We start from the raw sequence: 18,465 nt of genomic DNA on the forward strand, positions 1-18,465 counted from the left end.
TCATGCCCACTGAACCGGGGCCCGTTGTCAGACATCACTAGGTCAGATACGCCATGTCCAGCAAAACTAGATTGGATATGCACAACCACCCGGTTAGTAAGGCTATCTGGTAAGGCTATTTCAGGGAAGTGACTTTGTCTAAGTTGTTCTTAAAAACTTCTAGTGATGGGGATTCCACAACCTCCCTCAGAAGCCTGTTCCAGAGTCTAACTCTCCTTAGAGTTAGAAGTTTTTCGCCTCATATCCCACCTAAATCGCCCTTTCTGCAGACTCAGCAGGTTCCTTCTTGTCCTATCTTCTGTGGACAGGGAGAACAATTGATCACAGCCCTCTGTATAAGAACCATTTACATATTGGCAGGTTATTATCATGTCCCCCCTCAGCCATCTCGTCTCTAGACTGAACTTGACCAAGTCTTTCAACATCTCCTCAGAAGTTATGTTTTCTAAACCACGGATCATTTTTTTGTCAGTGTCTTCTGGACTTTATCCAGTTTGTCCACATCTTTCTTAAAGCGTGACCACGATCCTACATCTCTACGTCTCAGAGCACTGAGATTTTCTGGGTACAGTTTGTTTATTCACCGGCACTCCAGCACCCTGAGTTTCAGCACCCCTGCTCCCTGGGCCCCAGTTCCCCACCCGTAACAGGGGGATAACGATACTCCCTTTGTATATTTAGATTTCAAGCTCTTTGGGGCAATGCTTGTCTCTCGCTGTGCATCTGTGTAGCACCCAGCACAACGGGTCTCTGATCGCAGCTGGGGCAGGGACTGTCTCTTCCTGTGTGTCTGTGCAGCCCCTGGCACAGTGGGGTCCTGATGTCAGGTGGGGCCTCTATGCACAGCCATAATACACAATGACTCATGATAATAATAATGGAGGACGGGGCCACCGGACAGGCCAGTAGCCTACCACTGCATACCCTGTGGTGGCTTATTGCTGTATTAGTCACCTAACCACAGCTACCTCTCACATCTTAGTGAATAAGGTCCAATACGCAGAGTGTCTCTCCCACTTTTTTATTGACTAACATGAGAATGCCTGTTCGTGAATTGTTTGTGCAGTGGGTAGATCAAGGGGGCTCAACCTTTTCCACATCAAGACCGTCTTCTCATTTAACACTACAGGAAAAGCAGCGTGATTACAGTCCTTTGGTAACAGCTTGTTTGCAACATCCAGCTTAAGAAGCTGGTAGGAGAGGTATTGCTTCAAGAGAAAGGGAAGAACATAGTGTTTTCTTTGATGGTTTTGGTAGCTGGTCATATGGAAAAATATATTAATATTCAGAAAAATAACTTTTACGTTAGTGAAGGCCCTAATGCTGACACTTTGGCACATTAGTTGAGACCAGAGCTGGTCAGAATATAGGGGAGGGGTTTTGTGTAGAAAACTTCAATTTTTTTATCCAAAATTGAAATACTTTGATTTGGAAATGCTGCTGTGGTACCTCATGGGAGATGTAGTTCTGTTTCCTCATGCTCCCATTCTCCTCTACATGCCAGGCGTCTTGGTCAGACTACGTCTCCCACAATGCACCGCAGTCTCCCATCTAGGAGAGGGGATCACAGTGGTCCCTTCTGGCCTCAGAATCTATGAGAACTACATTTCCCAGCCCAATTTTCCATCGAAACACAGGTTTGGACCAGTCCTCAGTGAGTCGACAAGGGTCAATATCTCCAGTTCAGAAAGCAAAGTGACGACTAATCACTCTCCCTCATTCCGAAAGCCTCGCATTGTCTTTTGCCTTGGCTTTGTGCATCAGTCTGGCCTGCTGCAGACCCAGCGTCTCCCTGTGCTGCATCTTGAGCTGCTGATACCTTTGTCGTCATTCAGATACGCGCATTCACCTCCTCCCCTTATTGGAAACCTGCAACACAAAGGCCGTGGGATTTAAAAAACAAACAACCCCGTTGGAGTCAGTGGGGCAGATTCCCAGCTGGCGTAAGTCATATAGCTCCACTTAAGTTGCAGAAGTCAATGGAGCTATTCCAATGAAGACCAGCTGAGAATATCTCCCTGCACGTTAGTCACCTTAGACCATTTTAGAAAGGGAATGTAAAGAAAGGGACTTACTGGTCCTTGAATGGGGTGCCATTTACCCATTTCCAGGGCTTGTCTTCTTCTTCCCTGGTAAGGCCAATCCAGGTTTCTGAGCGTCCCTTATAGTGCAGCATGAACTCCTTATTAAAAAAAAAGTGAAAACAAATATTGTGCATTACATGTTACTGAGAAGCTAATGGAGAAGATGCAGTAAAGACACAAATCTCTGCATCACATTCCACACGTGGAACTCATTTACAGGACCAGCCTATGCAATAATATACATCAGAGATTGGGGAAAAAAATCCAATAGTTTTTTTTATACGTGGAACGTAAGACCACGTGAACAATTTTAACATGCCAGTTATCCCCAGATGTACTCAGGCCCTCATCCCATAAGTGGCTAAAGGGGGAATCACAAATTGAAATGAGTCAACAGTGTGATGCTGTGGGCAAAAAAGGCTATTATATTATTAAGAATATATTAAGAAGAATATTATTAGCCCATCAGCGATGAGTGCAGCATAAGAACCTCTATAGCAGAGGTAGGCAACTTATGGCACTCGTGCCAAAGGTGGCACATGAGCTGATTTTCAGTGGCACTCACTGCCTTATAGAAAGAGACCTTCTAAAAACGTTAACATGTATGACTGGCACACGAAACTTTAAATTAGAATGACTAAATGAAGACTGGGCACACCACTTCTGAAAGGTTGCCGACCCCTGCTCTATAGACTGGACTAGAATAGATTCAGCTTGGGCAGACCCCTGCCTCTGGGAGCGCAGGAATCTGGTTGCGTGGAGCGCACTGCAGGATCAGGGCCTTATTTTGGCTTCTCATCATGAGACTTGGTACCGAGGCATCTCCTTGTTCTACAGTTGCTGAGTCCTAGCGTAAAATATTCCTCAGGTTTAACTACAGAGTTCCGCGCAGCATCTCCACAGTCACTATCTAGCTGTTGCCAAGGACTATTGGGATCGCAGAGTTTCTCACCTTTTCCTCCCAGGTGTCAACTGTAGCCAGGGAGGCACCGAGCGAAGAGCAGTTTCTCTGGCTGGAGTTCCAGTCCCCATCGACCTGGGAGAAGTAGTAGCATTTCCATGGGTATGTTCTGCCTTGGGACCCGATCCAATCGACTGGACATGTGGTAGCAGCATGATTTGGGCAGAGCCTTCTGCTAACCACTGAAAACGAAATTACCACAACAGTGAGGCTCTTTCCTATCCCCTCTCTGTACAGGATTCAGAGGCAAAGAGTGATATTCCACCCCGGGCTGAGAGCCTGCGTACAAGGATTAAACCTGCCACCCACTTAAGTTCTCAAAATAGGACGTAAGTGGCCCAAAGATTGTGTGCAGGGTCTACACTTGGGTGACAAGAACGTAAGAACGGCCATACTGGGTCAGACCAATGGTCCATCTAGCCCAGTGTCCTGTCTCTGACAGTGGCTGCTGCCAGATGCTTCAGAGGGAATGAACAGAACAGGGCAATTTATCGAGTGATCCATCCCCTGTGTCATCCAGCTTCTAGCAGTTGGAGGTTTAGGGACACCCAGAGCATGGGGATGCATCCCTGACCCTCTTGGCTAACAGCCATTGATGGACCCTTCCTCCTTGAATTTATCTACTTCTAATTGAACCCAGTTATATTTTTGGCCTTCACATCATCCCCTGGCAAGGAGTTCCACAGGTTGACTGTGCACTGGGTGAGGAAATACTGCCTTTTGTTTGTTTTAAACCTGCTGCCTGTTAATTTCATTAGGTGACCCCAGTGTGTGTATTATGTGAAGGGGTAAATAGCACTTCCCTATTCACTTGCACTAGGCCATTCATGATTTTATAGACCTCTATCATCTCCTCACTTAGTTGTCTCTTTTCTAAGCTATATAGTCCTGGTCTTGTTAATCTCTCCTCACAAGGAAGCTGCTCCATTCCCCGATCATTTTTATTGCCCTTCTCTGTATTTTACTTGGAATGTGCTATTGGCAGGTTCAAATACCCCGTCTGCAGCTTATATTGTTAGATATAAGATCGACACCGGAGTTTAACAAGATTAGCTCTGCCACGAAGCTTTGATCCTGCATCATGAAAGGCTACAGGAGCTTTGCCGTTGATCTCAATGGGAGGAACGCCAGGCCCCAGATCCCCAGTATAAATTCCGTCATAGCATATTAGCAAGCAAGGAGGTGAGCGGTTTAATGTGCAACGTACCTGGAAGCTGGCAATCAGACACAAGAACCGCAGGCTGATGGCAGGGTTTTATGAAACGGGTATGCCAATACTGTGGAATAACATCGTCACCGGGGGACTTGGCCTTTAAGGAGAGATGGGGCCTGCCTGACCTGTGCCATATATAATTGTGTGCTTCCCAGCCTGAGGGGGTGGGACTAAGGGGGGTGAAATAAATCAGTTGAGAGTGGAACCACAGAGAGTGGGTAGGAGCCTCTGGAAGGCTCTGAGGTAGGGTCTGCAGGAGGCTGCTACTCCAGCCTGGGGGGTAAGTGCTCCATCCCAGAGAGACGGAAAGGTAACCCAGAAGGAACTGGGAACTCACCCTGGAGGGTGGGACTTTTAGCTGGACTTTTGTTACCAGGGAAGGGGGTTACATTTGTTTGTAACTTAGCCGGAGGGTTCAGCCACATTTCCAGCACTGACTGGTGTCTGGAAAACTAAGGACGCTCACCTTGGGGAGGGAAACTGAGGCTGGGAGTGCTTTTTGGCCAGCAGAGGTGGCCTGAAATCACATTTAGACTTCACATGAGATAGCTGCATGGCTAAATGCTAGGTAGGCATCTAAATGACGATCTCAGGTGCTGAGAACCTATTTATATGTGCAGTTATGGGAAGTTCAGACAGAGCCATGCATTTTTACACCCAGGGCTCCGGCCTTCCTATCTGCAAACGTGACCATTCAGGGATGGAAAATGCCCCTAAACCACTATCAATTTTACACATTCTAGGAAAATCTCTATTGTTGTGGCCCATTTATGATTACACCGCTACCTTGATATAATGCGGTCCTTGGGAGCTGAAAAATCTTACCGCGTTATAGATGAAACCGCATTATATTGAACTTGCTTTGATCCACCGGAGTGCGCAGCCCTCCCTGCTCCCGGAGCGCTGCTTTACCGCGTTATATCCGAATTCGTGTTATATCGGGTCACGTTATATCAGGGTAGAGGTGTACTTAGATATGGACGGAGGTGCGCATAGAATGTTACACGTAAGAATTAAGACCTGGCTACTTCCCAGAGGAACCTACAGTCTAATACAGACAAAAAATGACATGGAAAGTTACGTTTGCAAAGTCAAACACTCCAAAGTTAAGGCCAGGAGGCCACTCAAAATCCCAGCCTCTCACAAATCTCTGCTGAGCACCTCTGAATGGAATTTTTTCAAAGGCTTATAACGTCCCCAAATTTGGATGGCTTTTCATGGGACCGCCAGCGGCACGCCCTTGACACAAAGGGTATGTCTACACCGAACTGTTAACCCAGGCTCTCCCCCAGGTTTTAGCTCCCGTCCACACAGGTAAAAACAATGACATGTGTTTGAAGGTGATTTATGCCCACACTAGCTGACCTGGCTGGGGGATGGGTTAGGATCTAGGCTCTGATTTAACTCAGGCTGGAACCCACCAACTTTGTAGGAAGGATGCAGGCTAAATCGCTCAAGTGAATGAATCTATAAAAATAATTCGAGTGCTGATTGTTGTCCGAGGCCTTTCTCACGACGCCCCCCTGAAGGACAGAGAAGTTCTCCCACAAGTGACTGGGAAGGAATCTGTCAAATTTCAAGTCCCCACTCCAAAGCAGAGAGGCTCTAGAGATTCTCAGCCAGAAGGTTGTAAGAATTATTTTGATGGGGGTGAAACAACTAGTTTCAGCCAGAGGGATGAAGCAAAGCAGAAATGTCAGACTTCAGGCTGTTTGCTTTCCTATCACATGCTGGTTCAGCACTACTAAGGTGGGGAGGCTGGATTGTGCGTCTTCCAGGATTCTGACTGTGAAGGGTAAAGAAACACTAAAAACTCAATTAGGAATTGCTGTCAACTCACCTGCCAAAACAATAATAGCAATAATGAGAAAAACTATAAACTGGACCAATCTATATTTCCAGAGGATACGGCAAATCCAAAAGTGAGATTCATCTGAAAAAAACCCAACACATTAATGTTCTTGAGGCTGCTTTAGGAGAGATAGAGGAGCCACATTTATCAACAGTGTCTGCAGCCAAGCCCCCAGTGGTCAAGTATTAGTTTGCAATCGCTATCTGTTGTGAACTGCACTTGCTAGTAAATCCTGGGGAATGTAATATTGTGCATTATAGCCAGAGCCCTGTGTACACTACAATTCTGTGGCGGCAGGGTTCATACCTTGCTGCATAATTGTGCTCCAGAATCTGACCTTTATTCTAAAAATGCATGTTTCTAGTACTCGTGGTTGCAAAGAACAGCTTGAAAAGGTGACATGAGTGCAACCGATGCAGCAGTATCTGCCTGAGTCTGCAGAAAGCCTGAAACAACAGCTCGGAGAAAGGGCAACTACCCAATTCATCACTATGGGGTGTTAACGCTAAAACTTACAGATAACAATGTGACACATATAGAAAAGGTAGGAACAGAATAAAATAAGCTTAATTTATTATAACTAGAGCTGCTTAAAAAATGAACAATTTCACAACAGTTGTGAAATTGCTTTTAATTTTTCAATTTTTTTCAAAAATTTCAATGGTCAAAAAAAAAATACCCAAGATGAAAAACATTAAATTAAAAACAAAACAAGGAGTCCTTGTGGCACCTTAGAGACTAACACATTTATTTGGGCTTAAGCTTTAGTGGGCTATAACCCACTTCCTCAGATGCATGGAGTGAAAATACAGTAGGCAGGTATAAATACATAGCACATGAAAAGATGGGAGTTGCCTTACCAAGTGGGGTGGAGGGGTTCAGAGCTAACGAGGCCAATTCAATCAAGGTGGATGTGGCCCATTCCCAACAGGTGACAAGAAGGGGTGAATATCAACAGAGGGAAAATTACTTTTTGTAGTGACCCAGCCACTCCCAGTCTTTATTCAGGCCTAATTTGCTGGTGTCCGGTTTGCAAATTAATTCCAGTTCTGCAGTTTCTTGTTGAAGTCTGTTTTAAATACCATGGCCCCGCCCATCCTTTCCGCCTGCGGCCCCACCCATGGTGCCACCCCATTCCACCCCTTTCCCCGGGGGCCCTCCCCCTGCTTGCTCCTTTCCGCACCCCCACTGTGGCCGTGAGACTGGAGAAGCTCTGTGCCCCTGCCGTGGCCCCGGGGCCAGGGTGAGGAGGAAGCAGAAAGCAAGCGCTCTTCCAGTGGTAATCCACCATTGACTGACTGCATTATCTTTTTCATATTTAATCTCATAAGAGCTCACATTTGTAATTTATCTGATGCCACCAGAGAATTTCCACCAGATGCAACAGAAATCCAGGAATGCCGAAGCAGAATTTAAATCCAGTTTGCCACGGAGTACATAGGGCTGGCCTGTAGTGTTATGTTATGTAACAATTAGTGTGGCAATTTACACTGTCTTCTAAGACGTGTGAAGGAGACACAAGACTGAGCATCTACGCAGCTATTTCTTGTCCTCCCACAACCGCCGATGGTTAAGAAATAGGATCAGACAAGAACAGGGCCCGAGTCATGCCAGAACACTCCAGTTCTGGTACTTCTGTTGGGAGGAGAACAGCGTTCTGGTACACCTGAGAAAAGTACAATTCTCAGAAGTACCGGAACGCTGTGAACCTTTTGATTAAAGGCTCAGTGGTAAGCTTGTAAACACGGCAATTCTTTCCATACTTCTTTTTCATTCTTCTGTTTGTCTAATGACAGCGAAGCTTCGCTTACCTGGTCTGTTTTTTGTCTGTGAACCTGGAGGGTTAGTAAGTGCCTTAGCTGTCTCTCCTCCATTCTCTGATTGACCCATGTAGCAAGTGGAGCACATTGCTTTCCTGTATCTTCTGGCTGCAATCAGTATCGGCTGGCTGCAAAGAAGTGTACGTTATTCAAAGGTGGCAGAGCTAGTTTCTGTTATTGGGTGTCTTATAGTACCACCTAGAGGCCTCGACTTGAGATCAGCACCACAACAGCCTAAGTATTGTACACCCACGTCATCAGAGACAGCTGTAAGCAATGCTGGCCCTGAGCTTTCTCCCATAATCAGGATCTCTTGTCGGTTTGCAACAGCACAGCACTGGCAATAGCTGTGAATAAGGCTGCCTAAGTGTTTCCATTATAATCCCCTGTTAAATCACTGAGACTTTCACCCGTCCATCTCAACTTTCCCACATCAGGGCTGGCTTAGGATACATTTTTCCAGATTTGGAGCAAAAGTGGCTCAACATTTGGGGGTGGGTATGTGAAAGGAGAATAAAAGAAGTATACATGCGCCCCATTCATTATTAATGTTATTATTATTGGCCACAACAATTTGTTAATCATTCATAAGCCATTTTGGTGTTGCTGAATCTGCATTTTTCTCCGAAAGGAAGAAAAATGTCGTCCATTTCTAGTGGCACAGGCCCCTCCCAAATTCTAATGCGATGGGAGAGTCAGTTCCGGAGCCATGTAAGCAGGAGGTAGTTGTGATGTCAGGGATGCTACAGCCCGAGATCCATTTCCGTGGATGAGTTAAAGACAGTTGCCTTGGCATTGCGGGTTCTGAGCGGTAGATTTCACAGGCTGTTGTTTTCCAGAGCATGTGGGCCCCTTCACAGCCGCCTCTCCTCTGAGGCTGGAGTGCTGAGGGGCTCCCCTCTCCTGTTTCAATCTATTTCAATCCCTGCTCTCAGCCACGCTGAGCTTCAAGGTGCATTTCTACTCCTCCTCCGGTGAGTGAGGAGCAGGCAGTGAAATTGGGGACAGGTTGAGAAAAGTGTGTTGGGCACTGAAAGGGTCGGAAAGGGATGGAAAGGAGAGAAGGAGAAGGGGGAGACTCAGAGAGAGGGAGGGGAAAGAAAGGTTAATCATGGGGAGGAGAAATGAAAAATTGAGGGAAAGAGAGGAGCAGGCACAGAAGGAAAAGAGAAACGTAGAAGGAACACACACACACACATGCTTCAACTTGGCTGGCTAGGGGATCTGCTGGAGGAAACAGATTCCTTTTGGACACATCTCACCTCGTGGCAGGATTCTCTTTCCTTTCTCCAAGCTGATGCAACATCATGTGTGCACTTGACAAGGACACCCAGGCTAACGTGTCATATTTCCCTTTCGTTTTTATTTTCTTTCACCACCATCCCTCTCTCCATAATCACCAATATGATATAGGCCAGTGGATCTCAAGCTTTCCAGACTACTGAACCCCTTTCAGGAGTCTGATTTGTCTTGCGTACCCCCATGTTTCACCTCACTTAAAATCTATTTGCTTACAAAAGCAGATATAAAAATACAAAAGTGTCACAGAACACTATTACTGAAAAATTGCTGCCTTTCTCATTTTTACCATATAATTATAAAAGAAATCAATTGGAATAGAAATATTGTACTTCGATTTCAGCAGATAGTCTATAGAGCAGATAAACAAGTCATTGTATGAAATTTTAGTTTGTACTGACTTGGCTAGTGCTTTTTATGGAGCCTGTTGTAAAACTAGGCAAATATCTACATGAACTGATGTGCCCCCTGGAAGACCTCTGTGTACCCCCAGGGGTGTTGAGAACAGGGCCGCCCAGGGGGGCAAGTGGGGCAATTTGCCCCGGGTCCCGCCGGGGCCCCCACGAGAGTTTTTCGGGGCCCCTGGAGCAGGGTCCTTCACTCACTCCGGGAGGCCCGGAAAACTCTTGCGGGGCCCGGGCCCCCGGAGCTTCTGCCGCTCCCGGTCTTCGCCGGCGGGGGGGTCCTTTCGCTCCAGGGCGGAAGGACCCCCCGCCGGCGAATTACCGCAGAAGCGGGAAGGCCAAAGTGCAGCCGGGTCTTCGGCGGTAATTCGGCGGCGGCGGGGGGGGGGGGGCCCTTCCGTTCCGGGACCCTCCGCTGAAGTGCCCTGCAGACCTGCGGTGGGGGCTCCCACCACTGAATTACCACTGAAGACCCGGCTGCGCTTCGGCGGCGGGTCCCGCTTTGGCGGCAGGTGGCCCCCGCCGTGGGTCTTCAGGGCACTTCGGCGGTGGGTCCTGGAACAGAAGGGACCCCCCCGCCACCGAAGACCCCAGGCCCCCGGAATCCTCTGGGCGGCCCTGGTTGAGAACCACTGATGTAGGCAACCTTACCCTGAAAAGGGCTCATATCGATTAGTCTGGTTGCTTAGACAGATGTACATGGGACTTTACAGAAAAATTAAAGTCTCCAAAAAACTTACAATCTAAATTACACACACAACTCTTCAGTTTCCTCTCCCCTGCTCTGTGTGGGAAATCCCAGATGTTACATTTCAGAACTGAGGCCTAACGTACTTCCCTGATACAGAATTGAGAAAGAAATAGAGCGAGAAAGAGTAGAGTCACACACTCCTATTTCTTTCCTCCTCACAGTGTTCCACCATATTATCTATGCTAGGGTTTTATCTTGCTACCCATCTCTGCATATCCTCTGACTATTGCACTAACTCAATACCTCTGCAAGATACAAGAGGCACGTCTTACCTGGGAGCTCAGAGCTGCTCAGCAGAGAGAGGAATGTGAAGGGCCCAGAAAAGAGTGAGTGCCACCCACAGGGTAACAGTCGTAAACTCTTCCAATTGAGAGTGACTTTCCAAAGACCAGCTGGGAATCAGAACATGAACATATCAGGATAATCACCAGATGAATTTCATCCAATCACAGCATCAAGATATGTCAGGAGATTTTTCTTGGCAGTTGTTATGGCGATGGTGAGTCACTGGTATGAGCATGCAAGATGAAAATCTTCATAGAAAGAGGACACAGCAAGCTCAGATAATTGTGATGGGTTAAATCCTTCTCCCAGGGGCATGTAAACCTTTCTAAGGTTCCTTGCAGCTGCAGAATAGCTGCACAAAAGATGGTTAGTATCAGAGGGGTAGCCGTGTTAGTCTGGTTCTGTAGAAGCAGCAAAGAGTCCTGTGGCACCTTATAGACTAACAGACGTTTTGGTTAATGATTGGTTAAGATGGTTAACCTGGCCACTTTTTTATGCCATGTGGTCCTAGGTGAATGGGGAGAGATAGACGCCTCCACATGGGAGCCACAACAACCAGCTGGCTAGGGGGCTCCTCGCATGAACTAGCCAATGGGAGATGCCATGAGAGGGGGGGTGTCCAGCACCAGGTTTACAATGGCCCCACCGGTGACGTGGCACCAGGCCCACACTCAGAAGGGGCCTCGGTGCCCTGACTGGGGCCCCCGCCCCCGTCTCCACCTGTGCTCTGCCCAGAGGCCACGCCCGCACTCGCTCCTCTCCACCCCTCGCTCCCCTCCATCCCCTTCCATCCGTGTGAGTGACGGGCCTTGGGAGGAAGAGGCCGAGTGAGGGCGGGGCCTCAGGGTGGAGCATGGGTGGGGACAGGTTCAATCCCCCCACTCTGCCGGATGGCAAGAATGAATGTGAATGGGAGCAGAGAAGTATCTGCGGAACGTTTGAACTTGGCACTGGGAAGGGTGGCTACATGGGGTGGGGGGGGTAAGATAAATTTTGGGGTGGCGATAGCCCCTGCAGGGCCCCCCCTCCGCAGCGCCGCCCCAGTGACAGGTATTTTTTGGATGCAATCTTGTTTGTTTACAAGGCACGTACAAAATCTTGGGTCTGTGAACCCAGAAAGAAGCAAACAGCAAGAAATAGCTTCTTCACAGACAATCTTTTCCTCCTGCACCCTTGACCCAAAAACCAATCACCAGCTTTCTGCCTAGGTCAGACACCAGGCTTCGGATGCTCCTGGTCCTTTTGTGTTCTGCCTTACACACACACACACACACACACACACACACACACACACGGTAGGTAAATCCAGAACACACACACACACACACACACACACAGTAGGTGACTCCAGAACACACAGGCCATAGACACACACATGCAGGGTAGGTGAATCCAGAACACACACACACACACACACACACACACACACACACACACAGTAGGTGAATCCAGAACACACACACACACACACACACACGGTAGGTGAATTCAGAACACACACACACACACACACACACAGGCACGGTGGGTGAATCCAGAACACACACACACACACACGGTAGGTGAATTCAGAACACACACACACACAGAGGCACGGTGGGTGAATCCAGAACACACACACACACACACACACACACACACAGAGTGGGGAGAAGAGCCCTATGAATCAGGAAGATGGAAAGAGGCCAGAGAGTGCTGGCAGAATGCTAACAGCCCTGTTGCATACGCACTTCCTGATCCACTCCCCCCAGCTGTCTAGTGATCATATTTGTTCATTGCAGTGTCTCACTGCACCGAGCTAGCGAAGCCCAGACGTGTACGTTAGACTCTCGCCTGCAGTGATATCGCACTGCGTGGTTCATAACTGTTATTTGGCTGGTTTTGCGAACTCCGTGCTGCTGGCTCCAGCTTCCCTTCACATTTATCTTTCTTGGTGTCCCTTCTGCCTGGGAGATTTTGATTCTTCTGTTTGCTTGTGGCCGCAGTAATGAAGATATGACCCACAGTGAGCAAGTATGGACTTACCAGGGCATTCAGCAAGCAGGTACGTGGACAATTTCGATCTTCCACAGGTAGAAGAGGGACTGATGTGGAGAAGGATAATGTTGGATTTAGTGACATGGACCGGAAAGAACAGTGAGTGAGCCTGAGAAGGACAGTGAGGGTGGGATCTAAGTTTACTGCATTTTTTCCTGTTCTAGTAACTCCCCAAATTCAGACAGTTTAGGCTGCCACATCAGCATTGTCAGAGTGACTGTTGTTAACAAGGCAAAATATGCAAGGCACGAACTGCTTAAAAACTGCAGTGCAGAAAACTTAAAAAGTTAGAAGTGGTCAGCCTGGCTGAGGTGCTGAGCAAGCCCCCTCAACCTCTTCAATGAGGAATCAGGGACAAATCAATGACAAATAAGGGACAAAATTAAAGTGAGGACAGAGGATGCCCCACACTACCCAGTTTCTGCTTTGGGGTGATAGACTCTGCAAGTGAAACTCTAACGTGACTGTGTTACAGATCAGAGCAGACAGCGCCCCCCATGGAATTTTGTTGCAACAGAGATGAGGTACGCCAGGGAGGGATCTGGCCCCATAAGATTTTTGTGACCTGGGGAGAGCAAAGCATGATGGTGGCACTTAAATTATTAACAATTTTTTGTAAAACAAAAAAAACACTATATAAATTATATTTGAAATTGGTGTCAGAAAATATTTTCGAAGGCGAGACTCTTTTTCTAATCAGGGTAGACAAATTCTTACCTTTTCTGGCCTCTCAAAGACCATACTAAATATCTAGCATTTGTCTCATAGCATGGGCCAGTGACCAGAACTCCATGGTGGCAGGCACCGTGTAAACTAGAGCTGGTTAGAAAATGGGATGTTCTTCTACAGAAAATGTGGACAGAATATATATGGAGATATACCTATCTCATAGAACTGGAAAGGACCCTGAAAGGTCATTGAGTCCTGCCCCCTGCCTTCACTAGCAGGACCAAGTACTGATTTTTGCCCCAGATCCTCAAGTGGCCCCCTCAAGGATTGAACTCACAACCCTGGGTTTATCCCTCCCCCCTGCAAAGTTTTCAATAGGAGTTTTTCCACTGATTTCAGAGGGAGTTGGATCCAGCCCTAACAACACAGGCCATGGTCTGCCTGCCAGTGCCATCTGAGAAAACTTTTGCATATTTCAAAATTTCCAAAGCCCCCAAAATAGTTTGGCCAAAATCCAAAAAACAGTTCATTTTTTGGTCAAAAAAGCAGCTTTTATCTTTAAAAATCTCACTCTTAATTTCTAAATATTGGAGTGAGCACATCAGCCCCACAGAAACGCAGTTAAAAAGAAAGTTATATAGAGAGCATCCGCTAGCAGACGTCATTCACTATTAAATGTCCATAGCACCAAGAGATACACCCATCAGGATCATGGTCCTATTGAGCAATTAATTTCCAAGCTCCCCATGTCTTTATTTTCCCCTCCCCAGGCTGACGAAGGAGAGTGAAAAGTTTCTGGCTCAATGGAGCATTTAAAACCATTTTTTGGAAGCATTGCATGGGGGCAAGAAAACCAAAGTAGTGTGCTTCTTTTTTGCATGTCTGCTAAGACTTACCACGTGGTAAAATTGTGTAGCTCAGAGGATCTCAGAGAGTGATCTGCAGGCTGCTCGGTGAGGCTCAGCAGAGAGCTAGCTGGTCACAGAGCACTGGCTCTTTCTCCTTGTTTCAGCTGCCAAAAAAAAAAATTCATAGATAAAAGTGTTACATAGGTTCTTAATGGTACTTTTCAGAATCAACCATTGCAGTTAGAATCATAGGACTGGAAGGGACCTTGAGAGGTCATTTCTAGTCCAGTTCCCCGTTAGCCACAAGGACCGCTGCATGGTAGGGAATGGAAGGAGAGGAGAATCCATAGGTTGAGCTACATATTTAAATATGGTCCACGCAATGAACACATTTGGGAACCCCTGCGTTTACCCTCAGTGTGTTGCAGTGTGAAAGAGGGGCTTTAAAACGGTCCCATCTGAATGCGAGGTAGGGTTTAACCTCAGCCACTGCGACGTATAAGGAGACAGGGCAAAGAGGGTTTGCTGTTTTTCTCTGATCCTTGTTAGCTCTGAGAGGATCCCATCTTGGTGGAATTTATTCTGTCCGTTGTTACAACATTTTCCACTATAAATTGCAAAAGCGGTAAAGAGCGGGTACTCTGAACAGGGCTAACTAGCCGGGGGCTGAACCAACACCCGGCCAACTTAAAGGATTCCAAGATGGCGCCGGCAGCTGGGCCGCACCCTAATCTTGTTTGATCTTATCCAACTCCCGCTCAATTTGATGAATTCCAAGATGGCGCCTGCAGCCCAGCCATGATCTATATGGCAAATATGCCCAACGGAGAGTGACGTGAAATGGGAGTACTTCCGTACACGGCATTCTACAACTAAAACCCGAGACTGCTGCTTTTTAAAAACAGATCGAAAGCTTGCGAGACTCATTCCCCTTGCTAAACTGGACCCCGCTATCTTGCATCTTGTGTCGGCATTTACCCCAGTGCAGAGGGTGTTTGAAACACTTCCATTCTGATTTAGTCAGATGTTAGGCAGTGTGTCCATGCCCATGGAGGTAAATGTTACGGGGGTGCTGGAACAATGTGTATAGTATGGTGTGGGGTGGGGGAGGGCTGAGAGCCATTGACTCAAACTGTAAACACTGTATGTGATGGAAACCACTTCAAGCCAGGGGGTGCTGCCGCACCCCCAGCACCCCTAGTTCCAGCACCTATGAATGTAGCCCTTCTACCAGGTGGAGTCAGCAGCAATAAGGGCCGGGTTCAATATCTAGGGGTTCCTTTCAACAGTATGACACAGAACCGGCTTGAGCCCCCAACCCAGAATTCTGGGAAAATTGCACACCACCCCGGGCACCTCAATGACACCGTACTTCCCCTCTCGCAAGCACTGCATCTGTGTATAGCAAAGAAAACTTCTAATGAAAAGGGGTAAAGAAACCTGGTATTCATTCAGGAAAGCACCACAAGCAGGATTCGGAAACATGACCATGAGCAAAACGCTCACCCCGGAGTACGCTGGGCAGTGGCCTTTGCCTCAGTTCCTCACCTTGCCGTGTGAAAGTCCAACAAGCAAATGTTCCTTTAACGCGTCGCTCCCCTCTCCTTCTACTGGATCCCACTCACACAGTTGTTGGCTTTAGTCAGCTCTTAATGGGGGAGCCTCTCTGCTAGTGCAGACTGGGCAGTCTTTTTCACCACAGTAGATGTGAGACTTAGCACGTACCTGCTTATCAATGATCTCAGCTCTAGTGATCCATAACAAAAGACTCTCAAGTGAGTCTAATCAGCTCTGTCATGAAATGCTGGAGAGAGAAAGGGTCACAAACCCTTGTGCAGACCCAAACCACCGCTCAGCTGCTGTGCTTGAAATATTCTGCAGTATTCCAGTCAGCGGTCAGATGTCTGCCAAAGTAAGAGGTGTGGCTTATGCGAGTCAGGCTCTGGCATGGGTGGTTTTGATGGGCAGCAACCACTCCCTGTTAATGACCAGGGTTTGAGCCAAGGAGGGAAAGGGAAAATAGTAGTGGTGTCCTCCCACAATCGGCCTCCAAACCAAATCCCACTGATTTGAGATTCCACTTAGAGCTGGTCAGAACTCCAAATTTCTGTTTCGCCAGAAGTTTTGACATGTCGAAATATTTTCATTCCGAATCAGAACACACGCAAATATATTTGAAATTTTCTTCCAAATTGGAAATTCTGAAAAATGTTTGGTTTTAGAAAAAAAAATGGTATTGGCATTTTAAAACTTTTGGTTAGAATTTTTTATTTTATTTCATTTACATTTTTGATATTATTCCATGAGGTGAGTATTAGTGCACAATATGCATTACTGCTATTGATGTTATCATATGAAAAAATTGAAATAATCCATTATTTTATTCGTTTAAAATCATGAAAGACGGCAGCTTCTCAGTACTGATGGACACTTTGATCTAGAAAACACAAGCTGTAGCTCCTGTTTGCATTTGTATATGAAACAGTCTGACATGAAAAACATTTCAGTGAAAAATGCCTGATCCATTCTATTGCCCCTCAGAGTAGATTGTTCAGATGTTAAAAATATGATCAGGGAAGGTCTCTGGGTTCTGCTGGGTTTTTGGGGTGTGGGTCCTTCCTGATTGGGGGTGGGAATTGGCATAATTTCCCAAATTTGCTTCCTGCAGCATCAGAATGAGCTGGCATTCATAAAGATCTTCATAATATGACCCTCCTCCCTCGCTTTTCTTACATTCTTTGAGCTGTGAAATAGTTAACAATACAGACATTTATATCATCGGCATTGGACATCTGAGATAGGAAAAAATTGAGGAAAGTAAAAGGTTTCTTTTTATCTTTGTCAGCTATTTTAGGGTTTGTCTACACTTACATTAAAATATGACAAATATTTGTTACCTAAGGTGTTTAACATAATTGTAAATTCTTCTCCATTCCAGTTTAATTACAAGGAATAAACATAAGTGTCATGCCTATGCTAGAATCTACAATCATGTTACTTAACACTAGAGCTGGGTGCAATTTTTTTGGCTGAAAAACCAAAGGAAACAAATTCAGAATATTTTTTTTTGACATTTTAAAAATTAAATGTTTTGATTTTTCTGTGCAAAATGACGGGTTTTTTAATTATATTTGAAAAAAAGGGAAAAATGGTCAAAATTGAATTGATTTTGTCAAAACATCTACTTCAATGTGAAATTATTATTATGGTTTAAACGTTTTGATGTGTTGACATTTCATTTTTGGTTTGACCTGAGACCAATGTTTTTCCTCCCAGATTTTTGGAATTGCCAGCAAACTGAAAAACCCATTATTTGTCTAGCTCCACTTAACATAAGTTGGTTCAAATTTGTTAAAACACAACTAGAAATCTGAGTGTAGACGTGGCTTTAAAGGTTACTTGTAATACTAATAAACACCAAATTTCCATAAGGATATGTGCTTTTCAAATTGATAGCACCCTTTTACCTCTCAGTTGCAGCTTCGCTTTAACTACTTGTGCATTGTGATACACCTATGGATAATTTTATTTTCTGTGCATTGAAACTTTTAAATGGCTACGCACCTCTTGCCTGCAAACTGCCACTTTGATTCTCAGCAGTGTCACAGACTGTTACAGAGAGATACACACACTGTGCTCTCTCCTAGAGACTTTATTTAATTCTTATTTTTATCATTTCTTTTAATGTAATCCAGGCACAAAGTTTCAGATTGCTCCTTCTGTCTAGATATAAAACCACACCACTCACTGAACAGTTGTTTTTCCTTCCTTGACAGGAGCTGACAGTGGATTGTAGCCAAAGTTTCCTGCTGAGATTTCTTCCTCAACGGACTCCTCTGAGGCAGCTCCTTAATTATTCCGTATTGTAAATCACACTTCAGGAGGCCTAAAACATGACTTTAGAGTACTGCTCCGCCCCTCACCCCACAAAGGACTGCTCCACAACATAGTTACACAACACTCAAATGCATCCCTCACCACAACACGCATGGGGCAGAAGGGAGCTCAATGTAAGATTTCTTTCCAAGGGCAGTTTCTCTAACAGTACTGGGTATCCAGCAATGACTATGCAGGAGGGATTAATGTCTCCCATGAAGGTGAGAATCTCCAGCCCTCTCCCAGTAATGTCCCATGGGATCAGCATTCGGCAACTACTGGAGACAGTAAAGAAGAGAAATTAGATGAACTTTTCCTCCAAAGGACCCTCTTACACCATGATTTCAGTGGGGTTTGGCCCTAATT

General features: G+C 46.1%; 1 protein-coding gene across 2 annotated transcripts; it reads right to left on the reverse strand.

Annotated features, from left to right (window-relative positions):
- Positions 1-987: 987 nt before the first annotated feature.
- On the reverse strand, positions 988-16,104 carry LOC123345377 (C-type lectin domain family 2 member D-like). 2 transcript variants are annotated; one of them, XM_044982176.1, is made up of 8 exons: positions 15,949-16,104; positions 14,272-14,387; positions 10,657-10,776; positions 7,922-8,058; positions 6,099-6,191; positions 3,037-3,227; positions 2,076-2,182; positions 990-1,869 (listed from the first exon to the last, which is right to left on the reverse strand). In XM_044982176.1, the coding sequence occupies exons 4-8, from the start codon at positions 8,016-8,018 to the stop codon at positions 1,761-1,763; spliced, it is 597 nt and encodes a 198-aa protein (XP_044838111.1). In that variant the 5' UTR covers positions 8,019-8,058; positions 10,657-10,776; positions 14,272-14,387; positions 15,949-16,104; the 3' UTR covers positions 990-1,760. The 2 variants fall into 2 exon arrangements, with proteins under 2 accessions (XP_044838112.1, XP_044838111.1); XM_044982177.1 differs by lacking the exon at positions 10,657-10,776 and having other exon boundaries at positions 988-1,869.
- Positions 16,105-18,465: the final 2,361 nt, after the last annotated feature.

Source organism: Mauremys mutica, chromosome 12 (genome assembly GCF_020497125.1).
Source record: "Mauremys mutica isolate MM-2020 ecotype Southern chromosome 12, ASM2049712v1, whole genome shotgun sequence".
Classification (NCBI taxonomy): domain Eukaryota; kingdom Metazoa; phylum Chordata; order Testudines; family Geoemydidae; genus Mauremys; species Mauremys mutica.